Raw genomic sequence first — 13,645 nt, 5'->3', positions numbered from 1 at the left:
TATTGGATGCATCAGAAAATGCTCTTCACCTTAGTATACAACACTACAAGGTTGATCTTGGAGCAAACTTTTTGAATTTAGACTAAAAAACAACTTATTAGCAACCGTACTTTCCATTATGCAAAAACTGACAGACAAAAATGCCAAGAAACAGTAACATCAACTGTGAAAACCTGGAAAGGCAACAGTAACGTTAAAGCAAAGCAATAGGACATGAAAAACGTTAAGGGTAAAGCAAGGAAAAAAATGTCAAGGCTTAGAAAAAGAATGCTGACAACTGTAAACTCTCCAGGGAAAAGCTCAAAGAAATAAAAGGTGTGGGTTGACTGAAATCATGACTGGAAGATACAAGAGCGAGCACTTAAAACAGAAGTAAACTGTAAAGTTCTTCTCACAAATAACACAAAGTCAGTCCCAGGCTACTTTGAATGTTACTGTAGCTCAAAACTCAAAAGTGACCTGCAGAGGAAACTACTTTGAAGAGTATTACATATAAAAGGGGAGATGATAGCAGACTTGGAACATTTCAGATGCTGATCTGTCTAATGCCTGACAAAGTCTTGGTCCTAAAGTTGACTTTCCTCATATCACACTTTAAATCATACATGAAGTTCTTCACTGTAACAGTCCAGTCTAAGCTAGTTTCTCAGTCACATGCTATGCTTTGTTTAACCTTTAACAAAATGTCCATGGGCAACTGGTTGTATCTTAAGATCTACTACTCTACAGGTTTTAGGGAAGTGATATCCTAATTTCAGTGACAAAAATACCTGCCCTTCACAGCCGCTATACAAACTTTATGGCACTCAATGAATACACTTTTCAATGTCATGTTTCCTTGATGTCACAGCACCTCTTACACCAAAACAGATCAGCTACTTAAAAGCATCATACCAATGCAACTGGATAAAGTCCTAAATGGGACTCAGATGACCTGTGATTAATTAAAGGTATGGGCACTAGAGCATTCAAGCAGGTAGGTGGTAGGAGCGACTAACAAGTACTGGCTTGACCTAAGTAAAGAGGCAGACCAGCCAGCTTGCATGGGTATTTATCAACCAGAACTGTGTGTGCCTACCAAGCTGCATTTGCAAAGAAGTGTACTCAGTGGTCACTGAAGCAGAAATGTAGGACATGTTCACATGATGGAATGCAATGTGGGATTGCTGTGGCCTAGAGGAAAAAAATCATTCACTCCTACAGTTGTCAGGGTGATGGCTTTGACTTCAATCAGCTCTTGCACCAAAACACAGGGGGTATAAACAGGGATAGGCTGGAAGGAGAAGGAAGACTTGGATGACGACTGGGGTAGTAGGGGAGGAGGCTTTCAGAAAAAAGCTTGTATTAAAAAAAAAAATCAATCATATCCACAGTGACTGTTTTACTGTCTCTTTTAGCTTAACAGCTAGCCTAAGCTTAGGCTTACTATATTTTATATGTGTTTCACAACTATTGACACCCTTCTTGAAACCAGATAAATGACTTAATTGCTACTACCTGACCTAACCAGCAACAGTTGCAGTTTGTTCAACAAAGTATGTCCAAATTGCCTGGAAAGTTTTAGCATTCATTTTGCTTCTCTGCTTTTTACATGCTATGACTACCAGAGTTCCACAACAAAGACTACAGGATTTGCACTTACGTTGGTCACTGAACCTCCGCTGCTTTGGATTGGCTGAGGCACTTCGCTGAACCTTGTGAGATGGTGAAGGGATGTTGCTATTCGTAATGTCACAGACAGGACGGGATTTTAAGTTAAGACATTCACCATCCAACTGTGAAAAGAATTACAGAAAGTTTTAAAAAATCTAACAGCAAACTCATTTATAGAAAAGTTATACTTTTTTGTTAAACCAAAGTGGACCTGAACTTAAAAAAGCAATATATGTAGGGGCCCTACCTCAGAAGATTTGTAACCTAGCAGCAGGTATGTAGCCATGACTTCATTGTATTTCTGGTTTATTAGAGATTCTTGTATCTCTTCACGAGTGTAGCCCATTGAAACCATCAACTCTACAAAAGAAGTAAATAAATACACATTACACAGCGTAAACCATGCGGAAAAAAAATGCAAGAAAGACATCAAATGAGAGGGTGCAAACAGTAAACTGATACCAGATGTACCTGTACTTCAACAAACAAACTTGCAAATAACAAAACTGAAATTTAAGCAAAATTGTAATTTTTAAATCCTTAAATGAATGCTTGCAAGTTAGCTTTCAATATACATTTTGCATTTAAGTGACTTTTTTCAGGCAGCTGTAAAAAGATAGTAACGGTAACAATGCACAGCCTGCAGAGGACAATTTTTTGGATGTTCAACTAGCATAGAGTGGTATGAACAATGAAAATTAAGAGACCAAAAAATGAGATGCTAGACACTCTATATATGGCAGCATTGACCCTAACTGTTCAAAACTGCATCTCTTGACTTAATACACAACAGAAACATGCTATGTATTGCAAGTGAAAATATAAATAACACGTAAACAGCACTAAGCCTCTCGCAAAAAAATGTAAATAGTCCACACAGACATTCCACCAGTGTATAAAGAGTAAATGCTCCTTTTCATTTCTTCTTCTTCTTTTCAGACAGAAGATGGATCAAAATAAAAAAAAAAATACAGCTGATGTTCATCTTTAACTTTTCTTTAACTGAAATGCATAATATTCTAAACTATACCTAATCTGTTTATCAAACATGCAAATGCTCTGACTGGAGCAGCATTTTTATTTAAAATAAGCAGAACAGTTTAATTGCCATCAAAGGTGTTACACAATTACCACTCACACTAGTCTGTAAGAAAAGTATCTCTCTACATGAGAGGGCCAGAGCATAGGTTCATTGGTTCACTAGGCTAACGACCATAAGGGCCTTTTTAAACCTAGTCATGCATCCCAAATCTGTTCTGATATCCTTGATGAGTTTAAGCATGGGCCTGGGAGATAAACCATTTACAGGTTATCTGTGTCCGTCAGATATAGGTGCCAAACCAGGGATGAATTTCTGGTTTCCCATTCAATTGTCCCAAGTTGCACTTGAATTGGGTTAGGGAGGAACTCTGTTTCACATGGATGGGGAACCTGTTCCACAGATGGGGTAGTTTCTGGGATACATACCTATCTCTCCAGCAGGTCCTATTTATATCACAGACAAGGTTCAAGTCTTTTATATTTTGTGGATATGCAGGAGGCCCTTCAGAGTGGGGTCTGACAGTGCCCTGTATGCCAGGCATAGATTTCCCCTCAAAAGTCTGTAGAAGACCAAATACAGGGGATAGGGTCTTGAGGCAGTCTACATAGGACATTTTACTTATGCCCTGTACTCTTTTAGTGAGATTTTATTTATTTTGGGGCAGGTGCTTTGCATACTACTAGTCAGGGACTTTGGACATAGAGGGAGAGGGGTTGCTACTTTTATTGAAAGAAAATCTAAATTTGTTAAGATTCATTCCATCAAACTGAAAGCTAATCTTCTGAATTACTTGATGCTCTGTTCTGCTAATCATTTGGGGTAATCTTTCCAGCCTCATATAATACCTTTATGTCTCTGTGTAATGAGTTACCATTGAGTGGCTTGTGCACTCAAGTGATTGTCCAACTGAGATTGATGTGGTCTCCTCACTGTGGGTTGTAATAGGCAGGAAGTACCAGCTTGGTGGTTACCAAAGTCTTTCTGTCATAATGGTATTGGTGTATTTCATTTTTTTCTTATTGCTTGTTGTACTGCATTGTCATTTTGAGTTTGTGAAATGTTTAAGTTTAATGCTGTACTGTATGCATGTACTTGTGCCAGAGAGCATAATATCAGTTCTGTGTACAAGATGGCCTTGCAGTAGAAGAAGGTATTTGGCATTATGTATGCTTTATAGCCAGAAAATGTACAGAGTTGTTTTCTGATATCTTCTCAGTCTCCCCCAGTAAACCAGTTTACAGGCCAGGCACACTGATTGATTAAAATTGCAGTTTTGGTAGTTGCTGGCTAATGTATTCATTGAAACCTGCTTCTTGATGTGCACAGGACAAGCAGTAATGCCAGTTAACCTCTACAGACCTGTGGTCTTCTACGTCTTGTTAACAACATGTAAGGCTGGGAAACTATCTGCTCTGAATTTAATTTTTAATGACTGTCCAGCCATGGAAGTACTATCTCTCTGATATCCAGCCATGGAAGTATTAGTCAGGGATATGTTATTACGTAATACAGTTGCTTGCACAACGAAGAATTTTTATAAACCGATCAAAATGTAAATGTCTTTTCCAGGAAATATAACTTAATACCATCCTTCAGCACTGCATAATACATATCAACTCACTTAATTTGTACCACTGTCCTTTCACTGTTCTGATGTGCATATGGCACATTTCCTATATATACTTAGCAGAAGCCAAAATACTTATCTGAGTTGTACAGAAAACTATGTAGATGCGCTGTTTTCAAAAATGTTTTGTAATTCCTTATGTAACTGTGCTACATAACTGCATTAACATGTGGAAAGAAAAAAACAATAAATAAAAAAATTTAGATCTTTTAAAGCTCATCTTGTTGCCTTTGATATACAATATTGTTGTCTTTACTTTTGTACCTCCGGGCTGGCTGAAATTGGTCTATAGAGATTAGTCCATAGAGATCAATGCTTTATTGCAGCAAACCAAGTCAAATAAATTTGAAAATCGACTGGATAACTGCATAATGCCCCAGTATGTTTTGGTTGCAATGTAAATCATGCAGTTTTGATACTTCCAAATGGATGTCGTTTTTTATACACTTTTTGCCGTGTCATTTTCTTCTTCTACAAATGTAGCAGTGCCACATATTTTGATGTGCTGACAACTGTTTGTGTTCTATTTTTATTTATTTATTTATTTTACATATGTTGACCGGGTATGTCCGACTGAGCTGATAGCCCTTTTTCAGTGGAGCCCTGGAGAGAGAAGCTCCACAAATTATACAATACAAGTATACAAAAGCAATTTAACATAGAATGGTTAAAGGGAAGCAAAAAGACAATGTCAGAAAGAAATTTTAACAGTAGTAGAAAAAAAATACATAGTAACCATTCTTTCTAACATCAAGAATGATAGAAAAATGAAAGAATAAATACAATGAAGAAAAGACTAAGGAATTTACCCATTTATAGATAAAATTGTCAAATAAAAGACAAGAGGGGGGAAAAAAAGAACAAATGGATAAGAAGGGAAAACATAGAGGAACAAATAGTAATAGGTAGTGAACTGTCATTAGGATAGTAAAGAAGCTTAAGGGGGGAGTGAGTACATTGGCCAGAACAGTGACTTAATAAATATTCTTTAGTAGCGGCTTTGAATTGTTTAGGTTGTTTTGAGGGACCTGATTTCTAAAGGGAGCCTATTCCAAGCAATGGAAAGATGGTAGCTAAAGAGGTTGGATCCAATTAGGTTTATAGATCAGAAATAGTTCTTGGTCAGAGCTACGAAGGGATCTAGTGGGAGAATAATGAGTGATGAGAGTAGATAAGTAAGGACAATAGGAAGTCTGGTATAGAATATAGTGTATAATTTGGAGCTGAGAGAGGAGAAGTGGGTGAGGTAGTTCTAACCAGTTTGTGTTTTGGTGAGAGACCGTGATGGGATGTGTAAGTTTGTTGTGTTGTGAATCTACCCATCTTATTGTATGCTAATTCTAATTTAGCTAGGAGAGAGAGCAGTTAAGATTTGTGAGAATTTGAGAGCTATACAGTAGACTAAGTAGGAGGTAAGCATGAGAAAGGGCTACTTTAGCTTTCTTGGTGAGAATTTTTCTTTCTGTACAAGAGACCTAGTTTAAAATGAGTCTTCCTGATACAATTATGAACATGTAGGTCAAACTTAAGTTGATCACCTATAATGACACCTAAGAGTTTTGTGCTAGATTCCACTAAAATTGGAGTGCTATTGAGAGACAGCATATAAAAAGTTGATTTAAGACTGCAATTTTTAGGAAGAAAGAGTAAGAGTTTTTGGATTCAGAATAAGCAGGTTATTAGAGAACCAAGTTTCAACTGAATGAAGGGATGTCTGAGTAGCAGAGAAAAGTTCCGAGGGAGAATCAGCAATGGCGATGACTGCAGAATCCTCCGCATATTGTACAAGGGTTGATTTAGGACAGGAAGACTATAGTAGATTAGCAAAGATATTAAAAAGTAATGGGCCAAGAATAGATCTTTGTGGAACACCCATTTTAACTTTCTTCTTTGTTTTAATTATTGTCATGTTCATGTATAGAATATGCCCTAAGGGCAGATTCCTAAAGAGTTGCTCTCAGTGTAAGTGACTTGCATCCTGTTCTGATTCGGAAAGACTTGCTGTTGGTGTAAATGACTAACTTCGGCCTTAATATATACATGCTTACACTGGAGACCAGATTCCAAAAGACATGCTGTCAGTGTAAGTGACTTTATTGCAAAAATACAGAGTACTTCACTTGCACTGAGAGCTTGTCTTTTGGAATCAGCACTAGGCTGCCTTTTCTCACTTTGGTGCTCTTATTTAAGGAGTCTTCGTTGTTGTGTTGTTTTTCCCTGCCTTGGAGGGTACAGTAGATTTTTGGTCAACGTTAATTAGATTTTTCTACGCACTTTTGATGTTTTTCCTTTCCTTGTTGCTTTTTTGGGCTTTGGCCATTACTTTTTCAAGTAGAGCTTAGTTTTTCCACCAAGTGTGCTTGTAGCAGGCAGGTATAATCTTCCAGCAGCATCATCGATTGATACCCATTGCTTGCATTGTTTAGTACTCCAGGGTAACATATGTCATTGGTTGTTTCATTTTAAGTTATCCGCTGCATTCTGCTTGCATTCCACCCTGTGTGTACTGATATTCTTACCATGACAATGTACTTGTAATATATCAATAATGTATTTGTCGTTACTGACCTTTAATAACAGAAACCTGGTTTAAGGCTCCTGAGAGCACCCTAGCACTTCTAGGCTATAACTCATACCATACCTTTCAGCCACAGCACCAGGACCGAAACACAAAAGGCAGGGGTGTATCCATATTCATCAAGGATACCCACACCTCCAGGTTAGTGGTGCAGCACAATGCATCAGAGATCATCCATGTGCAACTAACAACAGGCGAAACTGCAATCCAAATTGTAGCTTGCTACAGATGACCCACCATGGCCCAAGACCCCCATTCCGCATTTCTGGAGACAATGGGAAATATGAAGGTCCTACCAAACACCTTAATACTGGGTGATTTCAATTACCCAAACATAAACTGGGAGAACTACTCAAGTACCAACTCCCTTGCCCAACGCTTCCTAGAATTTATAAACTCAAACGCCCTGGATCAACTGGTCAACACCCCCACCAGAGGGAATGAGATAATGGACCTGGTCATCACCAACATGAGCGACCGGTGTTCCACACCAGAGGTCAACCCCTCGTTGGTTAGATCAGACCATAGACTAATCACTCTGGATATCCACATTCTGCCCCCACCCCCAATCAAGGAAACCACTGTGAAAAACTTTTCAAAAGCAAACTTCATGTTACATAAGACCGACGTGGAAAGGTTCACAGTCCCCATGCTAAAGGACAATGCTGTCCAAGCTGCTGAAACCTTTACAAAGGCACTCTATGAGCATCTGCAGGAATACATGGATCGTGCTATCCCAAGTAAAACCAAGACTCACTCCTCCAAGAAAAGGAAACCAGTCTGATGGACCCCTGCCATAAACAAGCTATACAATAGAAGGAGGAAACTAGCACAGAAAAGAGTAAAATCCCAAGAAGGAAAGACATCCCTGACCAGTATCAGCAAGAAACTACGATCCCTCATTAAATCATCCAAGGCTACTTTCGAAAGAAAAATTGCCAATAACTCCAAAGATAACCACAAAGCATTCTTTAGCTATGTCAAGAACCTATGTGGAAACTCTCAGATCTGCTCTGAGTTAGTGCAGACTGGCACAAAATACACTGAACTGACTAATGCCAACATTCTGGCAGACAGGTTTAGTGCAAACTTCACCACCCTCTCACCCCCTTTAGGGCCCATAACCATACCAGAAAAATGTAGGGCCCCATCAATCACAGACACACAGGTAAAAACAGCCCTATCCAAAGCCAAAAACACAGCTTCAATGGGACCGGACGGTGTCCCTGGCTGTGTCTTACAAGAGCTCCAAAATGAAATAACCACTCACCTAAACTCACTGTTCAAACTCAGCCTCTCTACAGGCTATGTACCCACAGAGTGGAGCACAGCAACAGTTATCCCGCTCCACAAAGGTGGAGCCACAACGGACCCCGGGAACTACCGCCCTATAAGCCTGACTAGCCTGGTCTGCAAGGCTATGGAATGCATCATCATGGAACTCATTAACAGAGACATTGGGAGCCTCCAAACCTTGGACCCTACCCAGTTTGGCTTTGTTAAGGGCAGATCATGCCTCCTAAACCTGGTGGACCTCTTTGAGACAGTTACCAAGGCATTAGACAAGGAAAAGGAGGTCCACACAGCCTACCTAGACCTCGCAAAGGCTTTTGACACTATTGACAAACTCACCAGCTTGAACATAAACCCCTACGTCACAAGATGGGTTGCCAACTGGCTCATGGATAGAATCCACATGGTGAGAGTTGCAGGCTCTACGTCCGACTCTAAACCGGTTACAAGTGGCACCCCCCAAGGCTCAGTCCTAGGACCCCTCCTGTACAGTATATACTTCTCAGAGGTACAGCAAGCATATGAGGACTATGGCTGACCAAGTTCGCAGACTACTGCAAACTAGGGGCCATAATTGACTCTCAGGCTGATACAGACACCCTCCAGATGGGTCTCACTGAGATGGATACCTCGTGTCAAAATCATGGCCTCAAGCTAAATGCCAAAAAGTACATAGTCATCCCCTTTGGAAAAAAACAAAGTACCCGCGAACTACCACATAGTTGGAAGTCCCCTAAATACAGAAAATGTAATAAGGGATCTAGGGACCCAAGTAGATAGTAATCTCTCCTTTGATAATCATATTGCCAAGGTGGTTAGAAAATCCTTCTGTGTGGCCCACCTAATCACAAAAGGGTTTGCATCTAGAACAAAAAGAGGTTATTATGCCTCTCTACTCCTCACTCATTAGACCCATCATAGAATACAACGCCCCATTTGGGATGTACCTTACAAGACACCTGCAACAGCTGGAAAGACCACAAAAGTACCTCACCAAGAGGATTACTGGCCTCAAACAGATGCCCTATGCAGCCCGACTCAAGAAACTCCAGCTGTACTCAGTTGCATACCGCTTACTCAGAGGTGATCTCTGCCTGACATACAAGGCCATGTCCAACCCAGAATTGATGGACATGTTCCACCTAAAAAAAAAAAAAACAATCCCGGAGAGCCACACGCTCTAGAGATATAAACCTCACCACAACGATAAATAGGATATGCTGGATTGCTATCCTAGAGACTCCCCATGATTTGGAACAGGATTCCAATATACATCAAGCAGAGCCCCTCACTAACACTCTTTAAGAGAAACGTTGATGGGTGGATGGGAAAAAGAAAATTTGCCCCAGGGATCACTGCAGTGGCTCTGCTGGACAGTGGCGCAGGGAACTAATGGCTCTGCTGGACAGAGGCACAGGGAACTAATCTAAGGGGGTGGCGATAGCCAACACATTCTGGCTAGGCTTATAAATGCCCTTGGGCAGATAGCCTAGTACTTACCTATGAACCTATGTATATCTGTCTTGAACAACTACCCCAATGTTGAAATTGGAAACATTAATATAGTATGGAAATATAAGAATTACGGAATTACAGGGTTCTATAGATGTTCTAAATTAAAAGCAGAAAGCCTAATCAATTACTAAGTTTACTGAAGTCAGTTGTAAGGAGCAATCTAGTGTAACAAGCTGGGGATCTGAATTCCACCACCATATAAACTGGGATACACATGCTGTAGCAAGTTTCTTGGAACATAACATTTTGGAATGTTATAGCATTTGGTTATACCCCACTAACTCCACTCCTAGCTCCTACCTTACCCTGACCTTCTCTTCATTAATGCCAACCTAAGAAGCCTGATAAACAAAATCCATAAATTTCATGCTGTCATTACCCTCTACTCCCCTGATATATTTGTCATTGCTGAAACAAGGCTTAAGCCTTATATTAAATCTGAAGAACTTCGTCCTAGTGGTGATAGCATCCTCAGAACTGACAGAGTAGCTAGACGTGGAGGAAGGATTGCCATTTTGTTTAAAGAAAATCTTAATTTGGTACAACTCAGCTCTACCCCACCCGATATCCCTAACTTAGGGATTTCAGGAGCACGTCTAGATTTAAATAACTGTAAGCCCATTATCTTTATAGCAATCTACCTCCCCACTGCTAAAAACCTCAAATATATTGAAAATATCCTTGAATGGGCCTCTACAAACTTTAGCCACAAAACTACAACTTGGAGATTTTAGCCTTGACTGGACCACCTGCTCTTCCAACCTCCCAACTAATTTTAACCTATATAATTTCTGTCAAAGAATTAACCATCCCACACACATTGACAAACACACCAAGAGACAATCCATTCTTGACTGGACTTTAACTAACAAGTCCAGTATTAAATATGATGCTGGGTGTCTTCCAGACACACTAAATGATCACTTCCATACCTACTTGATTAGAAAACATTTACAAAATTCCTCTAATATTTCATTTTGCTATATTTGTAATAAAAACATTTCTCTCCATCAATATTTAACTCTCCACTCCTACAATATGACTGGACACCTCTGAAAACTCTTCCACTTGACAGTGCAGTTCAGTATTTCAAAACTTCTTTCCAACAATTACTTAATGATCTAGCCCCAATTAGAAAAATACACACCAAAGCCAAACAGCTTTCCGTGGCTGTCAAAAAGACAACTCATCTACTAAAAATGAGAGATAGAGCCTGGTCTCTCTATCAAAATAGTCAAAGTAAAGAGCATCTCAGTACCTAACAGCAACTTAATAATCAAAAAATGGAATTAAACAGGACAAAAGAACTTACTTCCAAGCTAATCAGCTAAAATACCAGAATAATCCTAAAAGATTCTGGCAATCTCCTTCTCAACCCAGGAAAACCTACGTCCCCAGCACCAACTCTTACCAACCAAAATGAGTGCATAGCCACACAATTTAACTCCCACTTTATTAACTCAATAATCTCTCTACTCAACCTCTCACCATACCTCAAACTTTCAACAATTCTACCCTTCTCCATCTCAAACCAATCCAAACAAGCTATGTAAAAACTTTTCTTTCCAAATTAAAACCTTGCACATTAGCTGCAGACCAGCTACCTGGTGCTTTTCTACGACTAGCTGCTACTTCCATTGCTTACCCTATATCTATTCTCATCAATTGCTCTATTCTCAGAATAATATGTACCTCTCCTCTGGAAAATATCTAACATAATACCCTTACATAAAGGCGGTCCCTCTACTGACCCACAGCAATTCCGTCTCCACTCACCAAAATCTTAGAAAAATGTATACACAAACAGATCTTAGACCATTTCCTGTCAAATAATCTATTATCTAATACACAACATGGCTTCTGGCCCAGGCATATTACCAGTACAGCTCTAATCAGCTTTACTGACACTGGAAATCAACTTAAAAGCAAAACAACAACTAATCTCTGCTTCCTTCCTAGACATGTCAAAAGCGTTTGACACTGTATCACATCAAATACTTCTTAAACTAGCTTTCTATTACTCCAGCCCTGAAGCCCTAAAGTGGTTTCATAGCTTCCTGTCTGATAGGAAACAAGCCAATTTATGGGACAATAAACGCTTTCCCAACTCCCTAAAAATGTTTGAGTCCCATAAGGTTCAATCCTGGGCCCACTTCTATTCACAATTTTTACCAATCAGCTTAACACCACAGCTAACCCAGCATCAATTGTACAATATGCTGATGATACTCCCTAATCTGCTCTGTCCCCACTATCGTAGAACTCCAAGAAAAAAACTCAAGCAGTCCTCCACAATATTGAAAATTACCAACAGTCCATCAAACTCATTCTTAACCCCCCCCCCAAAAAAAAAAACAAGCTTACGGTCTTCCAGCATACCCCGACAGCTAACAATCTACCTCCTATCTATATTCCCTCTTCCAGTGGCACTAAAATAGAGCCCATTGAACATACAAAACTTCTCGGCATCACAACTGATAGTGGACTTAAGTTTGACAAACACCTTGCACTATTAAAAAGGTTTATGTCAAACTGGGTTCACTGTATAGGGCTAAACCATATCTCACTGGCCATGCTAGACTTGCAACAGCTAGAACCCATCTATTATCTTCCCTTCTATAATGCTCTCAAATATTTACCAATCTTTGTAAATCTGACCTAAATAGTCCTGAATCTTGCTGTAACAAAACTGTCAAATTTGCTACTAATCAATCTGAAAGATCTCATCATTGTGCTGCCCTTCTCCAGCTAAACTGGTTAGAGCTGCCTCATCTTCTCACCCTGAATCAGCTACTAAATGCTCACACAGTGTTATACAAACCTGACAACTACCCAGCACTATCTGATCTTGTCCAACCCTACAGTAACCTAACATCCCTTCGATCTGCTGATAAAATACTGTTAAAGGTTATTAAAGCACAAAACTCTCATGGCACCTCCTTGTACTCCCATATCACTGCCAAACAATGGAACTCTCTACCACAGTATATTCTGTCCATCAATGGTGCACATACATTTAAACATACCCTAAAGGAATATTTCTCTAAACATAGGCTTTGCTCCTGTTCCCACCCGGGCTAAACACTTAAACCCATAAATGTCTAACTCCTTTTTTCCCTTTCTTCATTACTGGCTATTTAAGCCTTTTTACTCTCAGAATGTGTTTTATCTTAAGAAAAAACAAAGAATTTTCTCATCAACATGTATGGTACAACCAGTTATTGTTTGATATGACCACCACTGTTACTTTCTTTTAGACACCATGTTAAGAATCTTGTAATTTGAATTTCTACTTGTATTTTACTTTATGTACTATAATCATTGCAATAGTTAAATCTCAAATGTACAAATCTATGTAATCTTCCTTGGAGCTTTTCTCCCCGGGTCTCCGCTGAAAACGGGTTACTGGCCCTCTCGGACACTACCTGGTTAACAAATGAAAATAAATAAATAAAAGACCCAACTAAGGGAAGGAATACATCTGACACTGTATGGGTCATTAATTTAAATTAAGTACAATCTGCACTATTCTACTGTAACTGGGGATTTCTGATCTTAAGTACTGATTGGGCGGCAAAACTGGACACAGTAAAATCAGCCAGGCCTTTACAAAAGCTGTACTACCTGGCTGATTATAATGTCATCAGAAGTCAGAAATGCTTAATGTGAGAATATTAGGGATAGCTGGAGTATGTTCTCTGATATAATTAATATGGTTGCAGAAGAATACATACATGCAAGCAGATTCCAAGATAGTAAAAACATCTCTATGGCAGAACAGGCATATAGTTAAAAAACAAAATTACTTTCTTAATTACAGGAGATATGCTCATAGACTGAACAGAATGAGATACCTTACACCTAAAATTGCTCAGAGAGAGAAAACAAAAAACACATGGAAGAACAAAACAGGCTTCCTTTACAGCAGAGAAAGAAT

The 13,645-nt window shown here is 39.3% G+C and overlaps 1 protein-coding gene across 7 annotated transcripts in view; it reads right to left on the bottom strand.

Moving 5' to 3' along the window:
• MARK2 (microtubule affinity regulating kinase 2) overlaps window positions 1-13,645 on the bottom strand; it is a 2,737,523-nt gene that overhangs the window by 996,972 nt on the left and 1,726,906 nt on the right. For all 7 annotated transcript variants that reach the window (XM_044075616.1, XM_044075618.1, XM_044075619.1 and 4 more), the window contains exons 11-12: window positions 1,901-2,013; window positions 1,643-1,775 (exon numbers count right to left, since the gene is read on the bottom strand). In XM_044075616.1, the coding sequence (XP_043931551.1) occupies window positions 1,643-1,775; window positions 1,901-2,013 (246 nt within the window). The remainder of the gene's footprint in view (window positions 1-1,642; window positions 1,776-1,900; window positions 2,014-13,645) is intronic.

The sequence above is a fragment of the Protopterus annectens genome, chromosome 6.part1, assembly GCF_019279795.1.
Source record: "Protopterus annectens isolate FY-2018-M chromosome 6.part1, PAN1.0, whole genome shotgun sequence".
Classification (NCBI taxonomy): Eukaryota; Metazoa; Chordata; order Ceratodontiformes; family Protopteridae; genus Protopterus; species Protopterus annectens.
The sequence above is the reverse complement of the archived record's forward strand: the minus strand, read 5'-3'. Positions and strand labels throughout refer to the sequence as shown.